The sequence below is a fragment of the Aulonocara sp. 'chitande type north' Nkhata Bay genome, linkage group LG3 (genome assembly GCF_057382095.1).
Source record: "Aulonocara sp. 'chitande type north' Nkhata Bay isolate Kocher_YH1m ecotype deep benthic linkage group LG3, A_spYH_male_GT1.1, whole genome shotgun sequence".
Taxonomy (NCBI): Eukaryota; Metazoa; Chordata; class Actinopteri; order Cichliformes; family Cichlidae; genus Aulonocara; species Aulonocara sp. 'chitande type north' Nkhata Bay.
This window is the reverse complement of record NC_141346.1, coordinates 53,243,812-53,268,532: the sequence shown is the minus strand read 5'-3', so window position 1 is coordinate 53,268,532 and position 24,721 is coordinate 53,243,812. Positions and strand designations below refer to the sequence as shown.

At 39.6% G+C, this 24,721-nt stretch overlaps 1 protein-coding gene across 6 annotated transcripts in view; it reads right to left on the bottom strand.

Moving 5' to 3' along the window:
- The window catches only part of nrxn2b (neurexin 2b), a 719,066-nt gene that overhangs the window by 569,045 nt on the left and 125,300 nt on the right, over positions 1 to 24,721 (bottom strand). For all 6 annotated transcript variants that reach the window (XM_086285249.1, XM_086285255.1, XM_086285254.1 and 3 more), the window contains exon 3: positions 19,595 to 19,615. In XM_086285249.1, the coding sequence (XP_086141375.1) occupies positions 19,595 to 19,615 (21 nt within the window). The remainder of the gene's footprint in view (positions 1 to 19,594; positions 19,616 to 24,721) is intronic.

Below are 24,721 nucleotides of genomic sequence, written 5' to 3'. Positions count from 1 at the left end.
AAGCATGCTACTAACTTTAGCCGAGTCATTTAGACAGCTGTTAGCACGTGATTCTCCTTATGCTGCTGAGAATATAGCCCAGAAGAAGCGGATAGTATAGCTTTTATTTTGGAAAGAGCCATTTCTCTGTAATAAACTCTCTTTTCCAAAGATGAGTGATTCCTCAATCAGATACAGGGCTCGCAATATCGCTAGCCCGACGTCCCGGAGCTAGCGATCTTTCCAGTCGGGCTACAAAAATCTCTCTGCCCTGCCCGTCGGGCTATTGTAGGAAAAATATATGTCAATGCTTTTGCATTCTTTCAGAAATGTAGCTGGGTAATTATGTCATTGGCATCGGTGAGCCACTGTCAATATGTGACATATTGAAATCCCGTTTGAATTTGCGCTTGTTTTTTTGCTTTCACTTTGCAATGACAGCACTGATCTGTGAGTGATGATAATTTGTGCACCAATTCCTCTGACATCTTCTTATTAATCGTTAGCTTACTATGCAAACATGACAAGTGAAATCTCCCGCAGCAAGCTTAAACATGTGAGAGGTTGATCGCGCAGAGAATCGCTGAGCTTATGTGAGTCCGTGTGTAAAAGTAGCAGTATATATATTTTAGTTCTGCTGAGCCAAATAAGACAGGTCGGGGTGAAGAAGTGACAGCCAAAGAAAAGCTTACCACAAAACGGAGAAGTTTTGACAAATGAGACTATAAGGCAAAAAGAAAGTGCAGCTTCATGGTTTCATGGACAAAAGAATTTCTGTGGCTGCAATATGACGAGCTAAATAACCAGGGGTGCACATAAGTGGTCCGCAGGTGCGCATTCGCTGTCAAAATAAAAAACGCGCACAAGGGTTAGGGTTAAATTTAAAAACTGTACTTTTGAGTTAAAATATATATTTATAATTTTAATAAATGACAAATTAAAAAGGCATGAACATTTTTTGTATCGAAAAAATATCGAACCGTGACACCAAAGTATCGAACCGAACCGAACCGTGAATTTTGTGTATCGTTGCACCCCTAGAATTTAGGTATAATCAACCAATTTATTACAGAAAACATAACAAACAGGACACTCTTCTAGGGATGTGTGGGCATGTCAAATAATGACGATAATTACAGAGGAACATGAATAACAAGTTATGGCCTTTTAGCTGTCCCCCGTTTCCCATTAAATATTGTTTTGCCTGTAAATATCAGATAAATTGGATAATTTGGGTTCTTTGGAATCGCTTATATCAAACTAATGGTTATTGTGATGGTCTGATACATGTAAACAAATACTGAGAGCTGCCCTCTTATTCCTGCTAAGAGTCAACAGTTGTCTTCACCTTAAAGCAGTAAACGTGATTTTGAATATAAAAGCTAAGAGAAAAATACTACCAAGATATGAATTAAGAGGAGTAGTAAGCATTGAAATATTGTCACTATAGTTCTTTCATTGCACATTACAGAGATTACCCCGAGTCAAAAGAAATGGATAGACAGCAAAGAGCAAGGACAAGAAAATGGCACAGCACTTTTAAGTGTAGTACAAAGAGCTGTATCGTGTTCCTTTAAAAATCCGGGATCAATGCTACAGAGAACAAGAATCAGTAAGAATTTAGTGAATTATAGCTTCAGTCGAGAAAAACAAGGACTTGTAGTCATCCGGTCCACACGATTACTTAAGAGGCCATGATGCCATGAAGGGGTCAAACCAACAAAGATGGTAAAAATATTTTAATATGAGAGCCTGAGAAATAAATCTCTAACTCTTATTTTGCCTGTCTCTTGGTAGCAAAACAGACTGTTGTTCAAAGATGAGCAGAGGTTATGTGTAAAAAAAAAATTGCCAGCATTTCAGAGTCTCTTTTTTCCCCCATACGACATAAATAATGTCCATACTGTGTTTTTTATTTCCAATATCAGGTCATTTTTAATGAAGGGTTTGAAGTCACTGCACTTGAATAATATCATTTTAAAGAATTTCAAATTAAATCAAAAAGTTGACATGTTAACTTTGCTGATACATCCCCCGAGCTAAAACCCAGCATGAGGGTTGGAAAAATAAGCAAAATTATGTCCCTGAAATATGATTCTAACAACATGAATCCCCATACGCAGGACTTGTGGCATGCTGTTGGAGAACCTTTTGTTTGGTGGTGAAAATTGTGAAATTGCCACCAAACAATAGCAGCCTCGCTGCTGAAAATGAAAACAGGACAGCGAGTTGCGGGCCTAAAGAGAAAGTGGGAGTATGTCTGCTTGTTATAAGTTAGTACTGTAGGACCTGCATCAGTCAGTACTGTCATAGTGTCTACCAAAGAGTGCAGAGTAAAGACGGATGCCCTTTCTGTCTCTTTGCAAAAGGTGTAAACTTCACTAGCACTTCCCTCCATAAAGGGATTTGTCGACCTCGCCAGTGCTCTTAATGACCAGTTCTGACACCTCAGTATATATCGACAGAAAGGTGTGATTTGACGACCATTTGAATAGTGTCTAGATTTTTCCAAGGGTAGCTGCATAGGTGGAGACCACCTTCACTAACTTCTGATGCACACCCAGGCCTGAAATATGACAGATACTCCTCAGTTTATAAAAGGGCTCCACTCCTAACAGGTTGAAAAAAAGAAAACTGTCACACTTTATACATACAGGCCATCACTTTAACAAACTGATTTAGTCTAGGCTAAATAGCATAAAGACACTACACCGATAAAGACTGACTCCACAGATAAAGCAGCAAGTTTTAAGCATAGCTTTAAGACAAACTGAACAGTTTAACCTTCATGAAGATAGGAATTACTACAAAACTGTGGGCTGCATATATTTTAGCTAGGTGTACCTAATAACCTTGCAAAAGGGTATATGTTACACTATTACCATGACCCTGTCCTGATATAATATTTAAAAATGAACCTCAGTGTCTATATGCTAATCTTTGCATGTTATTAGTAATAGGTAGCAGTCAGACAGTATGAGTCTTCTGCCCCTTAATACAACAGCCCTTTCTGCTGACCTCATTTGTGGATTCACATTCCCTTTAATGTGGTGCTACCCTGCAGGAATGGGGTCTAGCTCATAAAAATCTAACGCTTACAGGGTGACTCTGAAACTCAATGTAATACTGTTCAGTGCAGCCATAATGTACACATCTGTCGAGTCTATATGTGAGCAGAGTGAATAATAGACATTTAGTTAGTATGCAATATTATTATTATTATTATTATGGTAAAATGACAGCAGACAAGGCTCTTCATTTATTGTGGTTCTGTTGTCCTGGAGATGACAAAGGTTTTTCTGCCAAGGGGGTAATAACATTAGTTGACAGATCGAGAGACAAACGAAACAAAGCAAATAATACGAACGACAGGAAATCAGTCATGCTATTACCTAATCAGAGTTCTCTTTATCAAAAAAAACCTGTTCGGAAATAAAAATCAACCCTTTTCTGTGCTTACATAAACATAGCCATTATCTGGGTAAATAATTATTCACAGTGTGTGTGAACATTGATTACAGCTTCCCCCTGTTGTGTGTAATGGGAGAGAGACATTCACTCATCAAATATGGATGAAATGGATGTTGATGCTTTCCATCACGGCACTTAATCATGGCCTTCGGTAAAATGCAAGGGCAGGCGGGATGTGATGTGGTGACTGTAGCCGCTCGGCTGATATGTAAGCACTCCCTGCTTTTCTCGCTGCCTATGTGAAGGTGAGAAGTGATGACTACCTTCAAGCTTAGCAACTCTAAGGTAGATCTGGGCATGGTAGACTGGAATACATTGTTCGTGAGAGCGTTGGCATTGGGTTAAGACGGTCCATGGTTGAATCGGCAAATATGAAATCTAAAAATAAGAACAAGGGAAAAAATGTTTTTGCACATGTAATAAGTCTGTTACCATGCCAGTGGAATAAGCTGACCTCACATGACAGCACTCCATGCATTCGTTTGCATACATCACTGTCATCTTGTGTACACGGTACTTGGTGCAATGACACTCACGGGTCTGCAGTCCCCTTACTTAGCAATATGTTTATTACCTTGCCATAGATTTCCTCTCAATGTTGCGCTGGGGCAGGCTCCAAACAGGCACACACCAATTACTGCACACTTTTAGCATGCAGGCCTCATCAACCCATAGAGCACAGACAAACAAACCACAGACAGGGATGGAAAAAAAGAAAAAAAGTGGATCACTGGAGCGACTAACCCCTTGATTCGCACTTGATCTTCACTTGTCTTCAAAAGGCAGGGTCAGTGTCAGGCTAAGGTCAGAAAGTAAAGGCAAGGGGCCTACTGGGAAAGAGGATCAGTTTTAGCAATAAACCACAAGATAAGATCAAGTTCAGCCAGAGGGCAAACTGGCAAGTAGAACTGAATACAGGAAACGAGAAGTACTTTTGATCAAGACTAAACGTGAAAGGAAAACTCTCCTTTATCTGGCCTGATAAATTTCTATGGCTAAAGAAAAGGTGACAGGGTGACACCAATGCCGGGTTTATAAAGTTTTCTCAAGGAAATTATATCCAGAAGCATAAAAATATAAAAGAGTATGAGACCATACAAATAAGTATAAATGTGTTTGCTCTTGATTAAAGAACAAGGTTATACTCACGTTTACTTTTGTGAAAAAGTGCACTAGCAGTAAGATACTAAAACCCATCCTGGGTAGCTAATTACTATGCAGGAATAACTAATGCTTGTTGAATGCAGTGGTGTTTATTTTAAAAAGCCATTACGTAAGGTAATGAATATGCGTAGACTCAGGGGCCAGCAGCTCAGCGAGCTTGGTGTTTACGCAGCTTTAAAAAGGGTGCTGCTTGCATTTGGGCTCATTATAAGCTGATCTATATTCAGGAGAAAAGTGGGTGATAGTAATTCAAGGATTTGTGATGTATAGACTGAATTAGAGAAGCGATTTACAAAGGCTACGCTGTGGAGTCCTGTAGAGAACTTTTCAAATTCATTTTTGATTGAAAGGACTGACCTGCAGCTTACCTGGGAGGAAGCTTTCAGCACAAGTGGACCATATAGCTGCGTTTTTGGATTGCATTTGATAAGCTTTTGAATAAGATTTTTGTGAGAGTGGGGAAATGCAAGTGTGTATTTGACTGAACTATTCAAAGTTTCTGGGAATACAGAATACATACTGAACTGTTAGCCTAACGTCTGCCCATCTTAGTCTGCAATCAGAAGCCTGGTAAGAGAAACAAAACCTTTTCCATGAAGATGCCAGTGGTGGGACTGGTGGCACAGAAGTACAAAGTGTTGGTATCCAGTGAAAAGGCAGAATAAAGTAGGGAGGTGGAGCTCTATGGGACTAGAGCTTGGGCTTAGCATGGCTGCCACGTCCATGGCTCTGACAACTAATTTGCCCTAACATTTCAGCAAAAAGGTCAGACAACACTCTGCCCAAGTTTATGAATATAGGGGCTCTGGCTGACAGAAAAGAGAAACAGTGAACAAGACAGGTAGAAGGTCTCTTCATTGACTTAGCTTAGAAAGAAGAGGAAGGCTGCTGTTGTCAGTGTCCAGATGGGAACTGCTCTGTATCCTCTAGATCAGGAGTGAAGTCCTGACCTTATCTTATCCAACTAGGCCACTCGCTCAAGGCACTGAATTTTTCAGTTTGCACTCTCTAGTGCCGCCAAATTGTAGAACAGGACCTTTGACAGAGGTAAAGAATTAAATGGTAAAAAAACACACACACATACACACACACACAAACATGCACACATAAAAGAATTGCATGATTGTAGTGAAATCTCCCTACAAGCAGAAGGAACACCCTCAGGAGGTTTATGGTTATGCCTTTGGTCCTCCAGGATGGAAATAAATGTTCTTTTACGCATTTTCTCTAGTACTCTATTTTTATATCTTAAGGAACTAAGGCCACAGCACATTTAGAGACTTCCTTAAGCCCGAAGTTGAGTCTCTTACAGAAGAGGAATAGCACTTCCAATTCAAGAGGCAGCAGCTGGACTCAATTTAAACAGCCAGCAGTACAATCCACCTACACTGGTCCTGAGAGTCAGAGATATGGCATGGGCATAAACTCTTGCAACACACACACCATCAAAGGCTAACACTGGATAAAACTTAGGTGAAAAATACAAAATGAGACCCCCTCTCTATGTTGAAGTGAGATTACTGAACAAAGAACAAAGTGTGGAAAATAAACCTCCACGATTAATTAAGCAACCATTAAATAATATTTAGTGGCACTTAGTTATGTTAAGAAGAATCAGAATCAGAATCAGAAAGGGTTTTATTGCCAAATGTTGAGCAGGTTTACAACAAGAAGCACGTGAGACTAATACTGTCCAAATATACGGCACATCTCACAATATCACATAGCTCCAAAGTAACTTTTCTTTATCAGGCACTGGAAGCACAGCGCACACAAAAACACACCCAATTCCCAGGATACTTTCTGTCCAGATGGGCTAGGCCAGCGACACTTGTTCAATTAAAGGCATCAGGGGAGACCTAACCACTTTATTATCTGCAAGCTGGCCCCACATTGATCAGCCTGTCTGGGACCACTCGCAGCCTGTGTAACAGCTTAATCTGGGCCCTGTACTTGCACAAACACTGTCTTTCACTCACACACTCACTGACACGCGCACAAACACAAACTAGCAATCTATTACTGAGTAATATGGCTATCGTTCAAATTCTGTGCAGGTCTGAGCGATGTGCGCACGTCTGTCTCAAGTCACCAAAAGGAAGAGGTTCTGGGGAATGGACTGGATCCATTTATATGTGATTGTCAAGCCATGAAAACAAACACTCGCCTGTCTTTCAGTTTCCTGGTAAAACTTTCCTGCACAAATCAAACTGCTGATTTGAAGGCCCAATCTGGAGCCCGAGCTTACTGACCATCTGTGGTACCACGGATTGGTGTAACTTGTTTTCTCCATTTTCAATTTCCAGGACCCATGACTCAAACGATCCTGAAAATAAAACTGCTGGACTTGTTTACACAAGAAAGCATGGTCTGAATTTAAATAGGAAAAATACATATACAGATTAACAGTCGGTTAAAAAGAAGAAAAAATAGTTCTTTAGGTTTAACCAGCCTTAAACACACAAAACAATTTCCGGCATAATGTATATGTTAGATTGACCAATTAGACTGTGGCAAATTGAGGCTTTTGAGACCAATGTTAAGACTACAAGAGTGACAATCACAACAGAGGGTGTATTAGGGGGACCTTTCAGAATTAATTATGCATATGGGCTGCCAAAAAAAAGGATTTCATAGTAACTATTGGTTCCCCCCCACAAGAACACACAGCATGGACTAAACCTGATGATATTGTTACTATTAAGAAGAACCAACAAATTCACAACAACACTAAATTATTAAAATATTGATCTTAATAAAGTATTAACACAAATAAAAGCAGGGACTCATCTCCTTAAAGCCAGTCATGCACACACAGACCTACATGGCCACATACTATATTAAAACATTTTGTGTATGACAGTGGCTATGGAGACAAAATGAAACCATGGCCTCACTGACCAGTCATTAACAGTGAATCCTAGTGAAGTATCTAGGCCATGTCTCTTTCCACTAAAACAGCCTGCTGGTTTGACACTTCAACTATTCCCCTCAACCCCTTTTCTTCTCAGTCATCTCCATTTTTTCACATCCCAGCCTATATATTTCCTCCTCTTTGCTCCTTGCCCCTCACCCCCCTGTAACCCCTGTCCTCCCTTTACACCCTTCATTTCTACTTCTCTTCTTTCAAGCGATCACATGAGAAATCTAGCCACCCAGGCCTTAGCACTGATGGTCTGTGGCATTAAAATTCCTCCTCTACGGCCCTCAGAGAACTGGAAAGGCGACAGATAAATAAATAAGAGCTGTAGGGAGCGGGGCTTTGTGGCAGCTGCTGAGCAAATTTGTGGCGTTTCTGATAACAACTCATCATACTGGTTAGGCCACACTGACAGCTGAGAGAAAAAAAAGGAAGCCCTGTCTGCAGGGATATTATAAAAGGGACAGATCAACAATTTATTTATCTCTAAGATGTCTGTTTAGTTTATCATAAACTAGTCTGTAACTGTGCAAAGGAGGCCACAAGAAGTTAAGATAAACCAATACAGTGAAAGATACTGAAATTCTTTGGTTTTTGTTTTCATAAACTCACTCCTGTTATGAACCTTTAAAATGCATACTTGAGTTCTTACTGGTTTACAGCGTCAAAGAAAAAAACAAACAAACAAAAAACAAACAGGTGTGATTCAATTTGACCTTATGGAAGACACGTACGTATCCTGAACATAGCACGGGCCAGACTGTGATAATTTAAAAAAAAAAAAGTGTTTAGTTAAATTTTGGCTTCATGAGGTGCCTAGAGTAACAGAAATATCCTATAATTAAAAGCTACATTCAGTGACTCCCTTATTCACAACGGGTTGCCACAGCAGGTATCTCTGCATGTTTGAACACCACGGGGATTTGTGCCCCCTCCTGCGATTGGACTTGTCAGGAAAATGTGTAAATTGCTACACTATAGGGCATAGGGCTGTGCAATATGACCAAAATCTCATATCCCAATATAAGACATCTATCATCCGATAACGATATAAATCACAGAAATATACATTTTCTGAAAATTCTGTGAATCTCGGGCAGCTTGAAGTGTTTCCAGCTGGGCGTCGTGTACCTAGAGTCAAATGATTTAAAAGATGCATGAAACTATACATTTTTAGACATAAGTTGTATCTGCCGCCGTTTTCTTTGTGAGTATTTATTACACGGCGTGTAAAAGCCTGTTCTAACGTTTGAGTCTAAGGTTTATTTTTTAGCACATGATGGCTCTTTTTTGCTTCGCATCCATAAATACTCTGCATACTCTTTCACGTGATTCCGTTTATTCTGAAAAGTCTCAACAGGATCTTGAGCTTTATTGTGAAAGGTTTATGTGGAACATAAGCAAGCGGACACACGATGGTGTTACCGTCGTTGTTGCTAACGACAACGCATAAAAACAGGCGCTTGTCCGTCCATAGTGTGGTTATAGTAAATATAAGAGAAATAGAGAACTTAATTTAGAAATTAATATAGCCACTACAGTGACCATCAAAACAGTGAAAAAATATCGCCTTAAACAGTTTATTTTGCAACACCACGAAACAAACGATAGCGTAAAATGAAACGATAGACGTTTTTATATCATCATCCGATATATATCGTTATATCCAACAGCCCTAATAGGGCAACTACAACTACTGTTGACAAAAAAAAGAACAAAAAAACGAAACTGTAGCTGACAAATTTCAAACACGAATGGAATGAACTTCCTTAGTTGGTTTCTCAGTGTCATGATGGCTGTCATGTCCACTTTAATCCTACTAATAGTAAATTTCAACAGTGAGAATAAACGTCTCTATATGCATATGCTTTTCTTTAAAAGCTTTATGGATTAAAACATGAGTACAAGTACTGAAGATGAATAGCCACTTTTATTCTGTTGCCTTGTCTGTGTTGTATAAGTGATGAAATAAGATGTCACTGGGAGAACAATGTTGAAAATCAAGAAACAGGACTATACATAAAAAACACAAAAAAGAAAAAATCAACCATTCATCCCACTTTAACTCTTAACCTAAAAGTCGATCAAAAAGCCATCGAGTGGCCTTTGATTGAGTGCGATGTGTAGCAGATTTAATAAACCAGGCTTTCTGTGAAGACACAGCAGCTATAATGGGCCAAGTATAAGAAGACCTTCTGAAGGTTTGACAGTTATACGCTCACGCTGCTGAAAAAAACTTTTCCTGAGATTCCACTGAACCAGTGAAGCCTTTTTTGTTAATAATTGAAACATATAATCCAGCAATAAGAAAAATAACAAGAACTCCACACTTGCTTGTATCTTGTCTGTCAGTCAAATACTCACACAGAGTCTCCAGTCAGGGTCTTAAAGCAGTCAATATCTAATCTCTGACACTATTTTCCAGTCTGTCTTACTTAAGTCATCATGACAGTCTTAATTCTTTGCTGCTTGGCACAGTAACATCTTGCACAATCCTTCAAAAGCTCCTTGAGTTTAAACTGGACTGACAAACATTTTTTAGAATGGCTAACTGAGGGACATTAAAGCCAGCAACAAGACAAACCCCATAGCTGTAATTGAAACATTTACAGGTATGGGTAGTCCTTTACCACAAGCGACCGTCCTTGACCTGTTCTACCAGCTGCTTTAGTCAAGACTAGCATTTTGCAATAAAAGCTCTTTACTAAAATATTATTTGTTAGTGTTATACCATAACACCATGACAATGCCCAAGGTCTGTTTGAGTCAAGGAAAAACAGAACAGTACTCTGCAGAAGTCCTGAGCCACCCATGTAAACATACATAGTAATATACTTACATTTACAGTTTGCACAGCCCTAATGAGCTGGAAAGTTCGTATGATCTCTAAGGCAAGCTGCTGTTCTTTAAGTAGCCTTCAAGAAATGTTCTCCAGGCTACTCCAGAGCTCTCGTTTGGATGTTGGTTGCCTTTTGTTCAATTCTTTGTCAAATTGGGCCCAAACTACACTGAACAAAAATATAAACGCAACACTTTTGTTTTTCCTCCCATTCCCCATGGGATGGACGTAGAGACCTAAAATTCATTCCAGATACACAATATAACCATCCCTCCCAAACAGTGGTCACAAATCAGTCCAAATGTGTGGTAGTGGGCACATCTGCTATATTGAAATAATCCATCCCACCTCACAGGTGTGCCACATCAGGATGCTGATCTGACATCATGAGTAGTGCACAGGTGTACCTCAGACTGCCCACAACAAAAGGCCACCCTGGAATGTGCAGTTTTGTCTCACAGCAAAATGCCACAGATGCCACAAGCAATGAGGGAGCGTGCAATTGGCATGCTGACAGCAGGAATGTCAACCAGATCTGTCGCCCGTGCATTGAATGTTCATTTCTCAACCATAAGCCGTCTCCACAGGCGTTTCCGAGAATATGGCAGCACATCCAACCGGCCTCACAACCGCAGACCTCGTGTAACCACACCAGCCCAGGACCTCCACATCCAGCAGGTTCACCTCCAAGATCGTCTGAGACCAGCCACCCAGACAGCTGCTGGAACAATTGGTTTGCACAACCAAACAATTTCTGCACAAACTGTCAGAAACCGTCTCAGGGATGCTCAACTGCATGCCCGTCGTCCTCATCGGGGTCTTGACCTGACTCCAGCTCGTCGCCGTAACAGACTTGTGTGGGCAAATGCTCACATTCGATGGCGTCTGGCACGTTGGAGAGGTGTGCGCTTCACGGATGAATCATGGTTCACATTGTTCAGGGCAGATGGCAGCTGAGAATGTCCCAGTTCTTGCATGGCCAGCATACTCACCGGACATGTCACCCATTGAGCATGTTCGGGATGTGCTTGACCGGCGTATACGACAGCGTGTACCAGTTCCCACGAATATCCAACAACCTCGCACAGCCATTGAAGTGGAGTGGACCAACATTCCAAAGGCCACAATTGACAATCTGATAGACTCCATGCGACGATGTGTTGCACTGCATGAGGCAAATGGTGGTCACACCAGATACTGACCGGTTCTGGGTCCCCAGACCCCCAATAGCGCAAAAAACTGCACATTCCAGGGTGGCCTTTTGTTGTGGGCAGTCTGAGGTACACCTGTGCACTACTCATGATGTCAGATCAGCATCCTGATGTGGCACACCTGTGAGGTGGGATGGATTATCTCAATATAGCAGATGTGCCCACTACCACACATTTGGACTGATTTGTGACCACTGTTTGGGAGGGATGGTTATATTGTGTATCTGGAATGAATTTTAGGTCTCTACGTCCATCCCATGGGGAATGGGAGCAAAAACAAAAGTGTTGCGTTTATATTTTTGTTCAGTGTATTTCAATAATGTTGAAGGAAATTTGGATTCACCACTCCTCAAGATCTATTGTGACTGATCTTGTGTAATTCCTGCCTTCCACTGAGACCATCTCAGACTTCATTGAATCCCTCAGGTTTCCTATTTCTTAGGAACATACCTTTCAAATAGTCTAAGAAGCTTGGAAAGAAAAGCCCTGCTCTTCTTTAAGTTGCTTGAAGACGTTTCACCTCTCATCCAAGAAGCTTCTTCAGGTCCACGGTCAAATGGTGGAGAGGGGGTCCATATCCCTCTTGGGGGGACACTCTCACAGGGCTTAAATCTGGGACTCTCCACCATTTGACCTTAGAACTGAAGAAGCTTCTCGGATAAGAGGTGAAACATCTTCAAGCAACTTAAAGAAGTCCAAATGCTTTTCTTTCCAAGCTCCTTAGACTACAATGACCTGGATGACTGAGAACCTTCACAGACAATTTCAGATACTGGTCATTTACTCTAGATATCTACCCAAAGCTACAATTACAAGTAGGTTCTTTGCTAAGTTGTCTATTAGACACAACACTGGTTCATCCAGTGTTGTGTCCCAATAAATTATATATTCTTCTAATAAAAATCAGTTATAACGATTCGATTGAAAATGAGTGAAAAAGTAGTCCATGTCCAAAGAAAATTGCTTAGAAACACAAAAAAAACCCCAATAAACAAACAAACAAAAACAATTACAAGCACATCTGTGTGGAGGTAAAGGATAAAGAAATGATGGGCAACTTCAGACTTTTGTACTGTACTGCAGAGCCTACAAAGGGAGAAGATAAGAAAAGAAAAACAGAAGATGAGAAAGGGATAAACACAAAAAAGGAAAATTGCTTCATATTCAAGTAGAAGGAGGTTTTCGGAAGCAAAGCCCATTCAAGCATTACTATTTTCTCATTATAAAAGTGAGAGCAGGATAAGGAGAAAATGTCTCTATTCTCCATTTCCTTTCATTTATTGCTCACTCTCATTCATTTCACCAGCGTATTGATCCTGACTTCACAAGACATTTTCCTCCACTGTGCCCTCATTCCTCCAACATCTATTTATCGCAAGGCCTATTAAATTAATGTTAAACAACAAATACAAGGTGGATCCCCCAAACAATACATCTGAACTTTCACAGAGAAAATGCATTAGTGTTACAGTAAGGACTGTAACCTGGTTGCTTTGTTGGAAACAACAAAGCAACCAGGTTGCCTAAGGCCCTAAGTCATGTCCTGGTGTTGGAAAAACACCTGTATGAGTATAAGTGGGATAATATACAGTATACAAGTATATCATCTCATACACATGCAAAAGTACTGCTAAGCCTGTGCTGGAGGAAATACATTTTCACATAAAAAAGGGCTGGCACACCCCTGTGAGAAAGGCGAAAAATGTGGCAGTTACCAATTTTCTCACCATTTTGGTTTAGTAGCCAGATGGAAGTTAAAGTGCTTTTATTTTCATAGCACTCTCTGTCAACTGGGGGAAGGGTGGGAGATGGACTTTTTCACCGGGCTCTGCTAAAATGCAATCTCTCACTGTGTCACCTGCTCAGCACGGACTTGTAGCTTTGCAGTCTGTGGCATTTCATGGCCTAATTGAATTCAGAAAGGGATACAGGTACAACAGGAATGTTCTAACACCCTGGAAATAATAAGTTTTGTGTAGAGAGAATGAAAAAAATATATATGAGGCAGTGACTTTTGACTTTAGCTGTGGAACAATCTGTTTACGAAAGTGACAACAGTGTCAAGTGGAAAATAAGAATGTGTCAGCTTCTGCATATATTCCAGTCTACATACACAAGCAGACACACAGCATAAATGCATGCTTTCAAGTACCTACATACAGAAATAACTAGGGTGCTTATGTTTTATTGTATTACCTATCTTAATCTCTTAATAGCTTCCCCAGTGTGCTTAATGTGCAGATTCCAACCAGTGCAGTTCTGGTGAATCATTTGACTTTAAATGATTGACTTTTAATTTCTATGACCTCTTATGATGATTACAATCATTAAGAGGTTTCAAAAGAACACAGATGCTATATGATGCTATATAAGTTAAATCCAAGCTAAATTAAAATGTGATGGCGGTGAGTTCACATTTTGGGCATTTTGACCATCACCATATGGTCAGGTACTGAATTGGTGATGGACTTTTCAGAGTAATGATTCACAGAACATCTTGACACCACAGCAGAATCATCATCTGACCCGTTATGTAAATGTTTCACAAATTTTGTACAAGACTGGGAAGCAAAATAACCTCAAGCAGAGGAGAAAAATCCTCACCAACACACATGTATACGCATAAACACAGTGCGGCACCAGCGCAGCAGGCCATGCATTGTCCAATCCATTTCTCTCTATCTTGGCAAACAGTACTGCCTAAGGCAATGCATGCTGACACTGAAGCATCTGGAGTTGTTCACAAGGGGATGCCCACTCCACCGCTTTAGACTTTGTTATCACAAAGCGCAAAATAGAAAGAGAGGGAAAAAAGGCAGCTGTGTGTGGGGTGAAATTAATGTGTCTTGAGAACAGGCATGGCTGGACTCTGTCTCCTCCAGGACCTGAGAAGGCTTAATCTTACTGCAACATCTGGCAGAGGCTGGGCAGGCAGAGAGAACATCAAGGCATCCCACTGTCTTAAGGCTTCCAAGCAATTTCTCAACAGCAGACAGACACCATTTAGTTCCATTTCATCCTCACTGTCACTGGTCATCTTCCACTCTGACTTTGTGGGTCTGCGTTTGCTTGTTTTCTGTCTCTTCTTTTTGATTGATTATGAGGAATAAGCTAGATAGCATTCTTCCAAAGTCAACAGCCTTGTTTAACCACTGAATGAAGATAACTATGAAGATATTTGTGTACATCTGCATATACGGCAATCCTGCTGTTTTGCCATGTCCCAATTTATATATTAAACTGCGGTGTGCACAAGCAGTGCAACTGTGGCATGGACAACCAGCAAGACAATATAAATTTAATTTAATTTTAAACAAATGAAAAGGAAATAGGCAAGAATTTATTAATGCTATTGTGCTGATCTTAATTTAAGTAAAACTCAACTTGACTGATAAAAATCACAAGATGTGGCGTGTGACTTTTTGTGGGCGTTTTAAATAGCAAAATTAGTCAGGCAGTCAGCCAGTCATACTTGGCACAACATTACTAACTGGAATTTGAATATAAATTATGTAGAAGAAACACTATTTGTTCCAGAGAATAAAATGAATCTAGGTTAATACCACAATGACATCGGTACATGTAATATTTGCTTCACTTTGTGTTTTTTGTCTCTTTGCCCCTGGGATACGCGCGCGCGCACGCACACGCACGCACGCACGCACGCACGCACGCACGCACGCACGCACGCACGCACGTTTAGAGAAGTTTTTCTTCTATTATTTAGTTTTATTTCTCTTGAGCAAACAAGAACAGAATCCATAATCTGGTTTGGATGATCCAAAGTAATCTCCTATAACTACAGGGACAACTTAAATCTGTAATCCTGTATCTCCAGCCAACGTCAAACCATTCATTATGTTGAGGAAAAGTAGTTATTCCCCTTCCCCAGGGGTGAGATTAAGTTGAAGGGCTGCATGACCTGGGGAGAAATGATCATTTTTCATGATCACATTGTCTAATATCAGCATTGAAAGGAAAGCCCTGTGTCTGAGGTCAGATATACATTTGATCTGCTACCGTCCATTTGTAGATGAGCTATTTTGTCTCTTAGCCATGTTCATGTTAAATGGATGACACTTGGTGACACAAAAGATCAGCTCCTTCTACACATTTTCTATAGGATAGAGATCTAGAGACTGTCTAGACCCCACCATGATCTTAATGTCCTTAATTAGCCTCTTTCTTGTTGCCTTGGCAGTATGTTTTGGGTCAATGTCATGCAGGAAGAACCATCCATGACCCATCTTCAGTGATCTGGTAAAAAGAATTTCTCAGTGCAGTGAACTTGTCCTGTAATCTTAGCAGGAAAACAGCCCCAAACCATAATCTTTCCATGTCGGTACTTAACTGTGGGGATGATGTTCTTTGGGTCATACTCATTTCTTTTTCTCCAAACAAGACAGATGAAGCTAATACCAAAAAGTTTCATTTTGGTTTCCACAGCACTTTCTCCCAAGCCTTCTGTGAATCATTTACATGTTCACTGAAAAACCGAACATGGGCCTGTGCGTGTGTCTTTCATAAGCAGGAGGGATCTTATAGGTGCTGCAATATTTGAATAAATTACAATGTGTTACCAATGATATTCTTGGTGGTTGTATTCCAACAAGCTCATCCTATGTAGTTCTGGGCTGATCGATCGGGTACCTCATGGTCATCTTTATCCCGTAAGCCAAGATTTTGCATAGAGCACCAAAAAAACAGGTGACTGGTGCTTATTTTGAATTTCTTCCAAAAGTAGTCACCTTCAAACCAAGCTTCTTGTTGATGGTCTTGTAGTCCAGTCCAATCTTGCGCAGGTCTACAATCTTGTCACTGACGTCGTTTGACGGTTAATTGGTCCCGTCCATGGTGGTGAACAGGTTGGAATGGAAGAAACGTATTCTGTAGATGTGTGTGCTTTATAATCATAACTAGTTGAGATCAAGAGTATTTGTAAGTAATTGATTATAATCTGTGTACCACATGGGAACATAGCCAATCTGTAGGAACTAGAATTCTGGCTGCTTTGTAGGGAATCAAATGCTTATTTCATTCAAATAAGACACACTGTAAGTTGTGTTTTGAAAATGTTGGCTTCCCCCTGACAAACTCTATGTCATAATCTAAATTACACCACCACAGCTTTCAACTTAATTTCCATTTCTTTATTGCTTTCTATTGAAAACCTGCACCAGACGATGAGCTAACATTGCCCTTACATAATGAAACAATATATCATACATGCAGTCCTCTATGGGAGGGCATGCTAGGATATGAGTACACTGATGGTCTTTTTTCCAGTAAAACAGGTCAGTGTTGCTGACACATCATCAATCGAGGACCTACAGTGTAAGAGCGAGGGCCACCATCCACCTTTCCTGGGATACTTGCCTCCCACCGGGCTTTGAATGTCTCTTTGTATCATCAATCTCAACCAACCTTTTAACCCATGGTCACCAACACTAATTATACCAAGTGCAGTCACAGGGAAGCCCTAAAAATAGCAGAAAAAAATTCTGACAATAGACTATTTTAAATGAATTTATCAGGCAGTCTTGTTACTACACAATACCCCGGGCTCCTTGTTTTTTTTAAAATTAAAGTGACTGAGACAGACAAATTGATTAAGATTTTTATAACTTAAAATCTCTCAGTTTAACAACGATCTAAACAAACTATGTATTCTGATCCCGGATATAGTTATGAGTGAAAATTAAACTCCAAGGCTTTTTATATTCTTCAAAACTGAAAGAATGGCTCATATTAGGGTCACAGTACTACAGAAAACATTCAGAACTCTGCACAAGAATGTTTCCATCGCAAATCATTGGAAGCAAACATAATAAAAGGATGCTTAACCAACTGTGCAAAGAAATATCACACACATACTTGAAATGAGTGGTGAAACTACAGATGCTTGCTAGGGCTATGTTACATTGGTGTGACAGGATTCCAGATTATTTGCTTCTTTTGTGCACTAGGCAGCACTTTAACTTCGAGCTACATATTTGTGAGAGTCAGGTTTCACTTGTTTAACTTTTTGACAGTTAACAGAAGTTCCCACAGTCCCTTCACAGGAGTCAACCTTTCCTTGAACCAGTCACTTTCTTCAGCATCCTTTCAATACCCTCTGCATCTCCTCTTTCCCAGCTTCCCTCCATTACATCCCTCTTTCCATCATATAGAGTGTTTACATCAATGTGATTTTTCTGGTTATGAAGTCTCTAAAAGACAAAAAAAATCTGCTTATTCATATGATTGTGTAGACTGCTATACCAGTTACTCCAAATTATGTTAGCACTTGTGACATTTACAAATCCAAACTAACAGTGCTGAAAGGGTTAATTTGACATCAACTGTTAACCTGAAATTAATTTGACTGGCTGTTGACCTGACTTGTACAGTGCAGAGAACCCAGAGTCCTGTAAGCTGTCTACATACTTAAATAGGTCAGCATATTCAAGCTCTCTGCCATCAGAGTTACCAATTACATTTCTCTCATTCATAACCTCAAGGCAAAACTCGATTTCCTCCAACTTCAAATGTTCTGCTATTACATCAGGTTATTTCTCAGGTGCAGGTAGTAGCATTCAGAAGCCTGGGTAAGATGTGCAAAGATCTTTGCATCTTCTTTAAATATCCTAGACAAATATTTAGCTTTGTTACCCTGGGCTTATTTAGGCTTCTGAAATTACATCACATTGTTTCATTTACACACATACAAACATAAATGACATATTCATATCATATGAAGACATTTAATCAAACCTTGTGTGTCCTTCAACACATCCTACATGAACCTGTCGATTCATGTAGGATGTGTTGACAGTGCTTCCATAGGAAATGTAGGATTGCCATCATTTACTGCTGTTTGCAACCTTCCTCCTGACATTTACCCGTCACCTGGTGAAAAGATTCACTCATACATAGACATGTACCCACAGAACAACAAGAAGCTGGCATTATATAGGAACAAACAGAAAATGTCAGCTTCACACTGTTCACAAGTGCACACATCAAGTGCATATCATGCAGAACCAGATTTCTAACAGAACCCACTGCGATAGCTAATAACACTGAAGTGGCTCTATGGTGTGAGCTTCTATATTTCCAATATGCCACAAGATAAACAACTCAGATTCAGAATAAAGATTGAGAAATAACTGCAGCATAACTTTTTCAGCTTAAAGAAAACTTGAAGCTAGAGGGTGTTTGTCATAGAGATTTCCCCTGCTGGATCAAGCTCTGTGATAGGTAATCCATCACCTCAAACTCAGTACAGAGGAAATGCAACAAGAATACATGCAAGCACACACACACACACTTACACACACACACACCTAGATGCCAATATCTGGATGCATATTCAAAAAAAGCCTGTTTATGTCAGTTTCAGTGTCTGATTGAACTGAAAAACAGATCCAGTCACCCAGTGGGTGAACCTCTGGACGGCAACATTTTGCAGAAAGATCAGCAGACACTGATGTATCCATAATGTCTTCTACATTCAGCACTGGCTTCGCACCTTCATGGCCCAAGGGCTAATGTGGTGCCTTTGGGGCCTAAACCAGCAGGATTTGTTCACCTTTGTAGGGGACAGGAAAGGATGTGAAGACAGCAGCTTGTCATCACCTTGTCATGGCATGTGAACTTGAACAATAACTTGTTAATGGGTAGACTGGTTCAAGGTTAGAACAGCTGTCTTGACAATTTCATATACAAGCATGTTCATATTCTCTAGAGATAAACTATAAAAAAAAAGAAAGAAAACAAATGAAGAAAGACAAGATAAAATAATAATAATAGAAAAATAAGGAATAGTTTCAGGTGCGCATCCATCACGTGTATTTTATACAGAAAAAAATTCATTACGGCCCCTGGAAGTCACTTATAACCGCAGTCCAAACTGACAATGCCCCTCCACAGAGGGATGGCATAAAGCATTTAGAAGCAACCTGAATCAGCATCCATGAGAACATCAAGAGAAGCCATCAGAGGACCTTAGGAGAGAAAAATCAGTCTTACCTTCAACAGCATACTCTTCAGCTTCAGGGTGAACACGGATCGCATGGAAAGGGGAAATAGAACAGAAAGAAGTCAATATTATATTTCCAAGCACGTGCTTTTCCATAATTTCATCAAACATGGATAAAACATAAAGACATCCAGTTTTGAAGACTTGACAGCAAAATGTATTACTCTCTTTCCCAGAAAATGTAAGGTTAAGTCTTTAATCTACTGACTTTCTTAGAAGGCTGTGGATGCCCCAATAATTCCACAGCTGCACATTGATTTTTCAAGAAATGTCCAACAGAAATATTTTCAACCAGTCCACTGTACCTACAGTTCCTCTCATATCAGTGGCTTTCAGAAATGAAAAACAGTAGGTCCTTTTCATTATGCTAATTTATGCTTGCTCATGTCTTTTTTCTTCCTGTGATCCAGAAATTTCACGCGTTCCTCCATCATCAAGGATCTTCTAATACTTTAAATGCCCCTCGAGGAGAGAGGAGGCTTTTGTAGGAGCTTAGAGCAGGAAACATAGGTGTACCTTAAAGGTAGCTCTTACCAGCTTGCATCTTCACATGTTATAAGTAGCTGACATACTTAAGATTAACAGTATGGAACAAAGTATTTCCTATTTGGCTGCTTGGAGTCATCTATTCTTTTGGATTTTCCGTACGTATGTGACTGAGGAAAATAAGCAAACACACTGACACAATGAAAAGCAGCCAATGCCTTCTCAGACTGTTCTACTAAACCACTGTTCAGGAGCAGAAGAGGTCAGTCTGTAAAACAAGAAAATAAAACTGCATTCTTGAGTTAGAAGAAGAGAAGCTACCCAAAAAGAAAAAAAAAGCATACAATATAGGGCTGGGCGATATGGCCTAAAATTCATATTGGGATTAATTTGAAGCATGTGCGGTAATGATATATATCACGATATATTATTTTCTTCTGTATAACGTATTTTCCACACTATTAAGCACACTTAAGATCCTTTAATTTTCTCAAAAATCGAGAGTGTGCCTTATGTATGAATTCTGGTTGTGCTTACTGACCTCGAACCGATTTTGGCATGCAGAAATCTGTTAAAAATGTTTTAGTACAACTTTGGTAAGCCGCACTGCTTGATGGATTGTCAGAGCATTACGGCTGCCGTAGTGAGGAGCTTCGTGGAGTAATCTGGTTCCAAAACTCCGTCCTCTTCAGGTCCCAAAGTCAAACGAACACTAAGAGTTAAAAACGGTCGAAATTCTTTAATCTTTAATTAAATCATCAGCGTTGCTGCTTTACCAGGTTACCAATTAAATTTAACATCCAGGCATCCATGAAAACAGAAGTTATTAAATTTAACAGAGTTAGAAGTTAACAGGAAGTTAGCTCGCTAGTTTCCACCTAAACATTTCATACCATGTTCTGACTGAGAGATTTTTGAAACTAATTAAAACGTACAGCTCTGCCACTTCCGATATAAATGAAGACAGAAAACTAAACAGCAGTGGCGTTTGCAGGGTTACTGAAGTTGGACTACCTGGTATATAATGTTGTGCTACATGATTGCTAGCGACACAGCTATGTTAGCATGACATTAGCACAGTGAAGCTGGAGGATGAACACCAACTTTTTTTCCACTCGATAGAAGTTAACGTGAGGGATTCTGGTGGTCAGGGACAAATGCAATCGCATAGCAGGATGCTATTACACGGGCCAAACTTCAGTCAGGAGAACAACTGAGATCATTCATCCACAATACAAGGTTAGTTATTAATATACTGCAACAACATGGGAATAGAGCAGCTGCGAGAAAATTCAACAATAATGAATCAATGTTACGGAAGTGGAGGAAGCGCAGTTTTTGGCTTTCCCCATATTTCAAAAGTGCTTCATCTCTTTGCTATGACTGTCGGCATAATTTGCAGATGATAATGGTTGTAGCCACTGCGATGCTTTCGACCAAAACAGATGACATCATCAACATGCGCTATCGCGATAGAGTGGTATAGTCAAAATCTCTTTCGTTGGCCAAATTTATATGGTTTCTATTGTATATCGTTTATATCGCCCACCCCTAATACCATAGCATCCCTGTGGAGAGCTTGGCATTTTGATCTGCTTTTGTGGCTTGTGAGCTTGGGCCTTTATGTGACATTGCTGCATTAACTTCTAGCTTGGTTGATAATATTTTAATGTGACTCAACAACGTAGTGGTTCAGTGTGTTTTCTGGCACTTTTTTTTTGAGGGTGGCAGAAGCAATGTGCAGCTGTTGCAGAAGCAGCATGCAGTATCTTCACAGGAATTTCTATCACAACTTATAAAAACCAAAAAGGTCAAGAATCTGAAAATATGCTTAATTTCGCAACTGCAAAGGACAAATCTATTTTCTGCACTACCCATGAGGATGGAAGTCCACGTAATTTATACAACTTCTAGTATTAGACTTCAATTATAAGGTTCTTTTGAATGCCACCTCCCATAACAGGTTGGATACCAACTACTTAACACTAACACTCATGTACATCTCCCTATGCATCCCTGTTGCTAAATTAACCTGAGTTTAGTTCACTGGATTGAGCAAGAATAGCCACTTTCCACAAACACACCAACAAAGCAACCGAAAACTGTTCTTGAATGACAGAGCATCTGCCAAGCTTAAGCACTGGGACAGCGTTTGTCTGAAACAGGGTAGCAGTTGTTTATATAATCACTGGCCATGACCCTGCTTTTCCTCTCTCTCTCATCTCTGATCATAGCCCATCATCCTGTCTTTCATAAGTTATCCTCATGTGTTCCTGTCTATCTTCTGAGCTGAAGTAAAATGATGTTTGATGTACAGTAGAGGTCATTTATACCATCACTGGTCATGACTCTGCCTTTACCCTCCACTCATCTCTGAACACAGTCCATCATCCTGCATTGTCATGTCATCCCTGTTTCTCTCTGTCAAAGAGAGAAAGAGTTTCTCTCTGTTAAGCTCAGCTGCTTAAAGTTTTAACTCCATTCCACCGACATAGTGGGAGAAGGGAGGGAAGGAGAAACTGTGGTTTTTTTTTCAAAAACATGAGAAAGATTTGTATATAGTCGAAGTTCAGCACTGGAACTGAATTAACTTGGAATAGCATATATAAATATATAAAATCTCAATTGTTTCAAAGTTAAGCCATAGCTTTGTATTCGAGCAATTACAAGGACGAGCAATTACCTTTATTCAGCTTAAATGAGTCAAAAAGCTCCAGCGCTTCTTCTAATTAACATCAGTTGGTCACAAAGAATCAATATCAAATATTTTCCAACATTTGATATTCTTCTTATCTCTCGTCAAAATTAAGAAGGATGCCTTAAGAGGTAATGCTAAAGGAAATGGTGATTATCCATACCATTTAAAGTTTCATTCTAATGTGCCTGACATTTATTTTGCTTCAAGTCGCAATATTTCACAATTTAGCCTTGGGGAAGAAAAATGGTTTCAGTCAGACACTTGGTGGAATGTACCTCTTTCTTTTGAGTTTGTGTCTTTTATCCCATTTACAGTTTCCTGTAGTCTGTACCAACCATTACCTTTATTAGGGTGTATCCAACATAGCCTCAGGCTTTTAACTCAGCTGGTATTTCCAAAGTGTTTCCAAAGTGCTTGTAATTCACAAGGATATGTGAACAATTTTCAGATCAAATCTTTTCTAGGCATATTTTGTCCATGCGCAAAGGCGGAGCTTACAGGATAAGATCTAGGATAAAAATCTAGAACAAAGAGAACAATTTTTTATACTAACTCTCATTAAACCTGATACAAAACTAAAATAAATATCAAATGCTGAAATGTACACTTGCATTCAAATTGACAGTCCAATATCTCTAAATTAGTGTACAGTACCTCAAGCAACAAAGAGCTGAAAAAAGTTTAAATGTATCATAAAGACAGCCGCAAAATGCAAAAGAGAGCGCAAATCAGACGTGGGCTGCAATAAAAATAAATAAATGGCAAAGTTAAATTCAGAGGGAAGCAGTAGAGAAGCTGAATGTCTTCACCAATGAATCCCTGAGGGCTTTGGCGGCAAATGAGAGACTTTTCAGACCTAATCCTTACCAAGCTAACTAAAGAATTTACCGAGGGGAGAAAAGCATGCCTGCAATGAAAAACAGCCTCTCTCTCTTTCTATCTTCCTATTTCCCTGCACATGGAGGAAGCTACATAACTGCTGGTTTGATATAAGTATACAAGGTACTGTACATCATAGTTCAAACACAGTTACAGTTACAAACATACAAATTTATCTCCATGTTAAATAATTCAAAATCCAGGTATGCTTAAAAGATTTACCGTATATAATTATTTTGATCTGGACGAACAGAAGAACAAACAAAAACAAAACCCCAAAACAAACAAAATAAACGTGTTGCATGATTTCTGAATGACTTTCAGCATTATTCTGAAAGCAAACATTCAGTGAGTTAATAAGAAATATGGTCTTGGAAATCAAACTGTGCATATCCTGAGAAAAACCGTCTATTGTGACTGCTGACTTTGTTTCAAAACCAATTATCAAAATTTCCAGAACAACATTCTCATTACAGATAAAGGGCTGAGGCACATCAAGAAGTTATCACAGAGGGAGTTCAAGCTTAACATCTATGGCAACAAGATGTTAAGCTTGTAAATCTTTGTCACACTTGCATGCAGAAAGTCTAATTAAAATTCATACAGACATTGAGTGACGCATGTGCCCACACAAACTTGACACGTGTACAACATAAACTGCACGAACTGTATTACAGAGAATTCACAGTAAGGATGCTTTTTGTTTTTGTTCACAGAGCAGCATTCAGTGAGTTCTTTGTTAATCTTTATGTTAAAACACACACACACACACACACTGTATATAATTCAACTTCAACTCTAAATATAATTGGATAAGTTGAAGAGAATGGCTGGAGGAATAGATGAAATAAAAAGCTGATCTAAAATAAATAAACATATGTTATTAATAAAAAAAAATTGGCATTTCTTAACTACTTTTTTTTTACTCCCACAGGGGGGAGTCCATCCCAGTTGACACTGGGCCAGAGGCAGTGGACACTCTCATTCCACACCGAGATGCAGTTATTCACATTAAAAACCAAGGTTTGAAACTGAGAATCTCTGTGCAGTATGC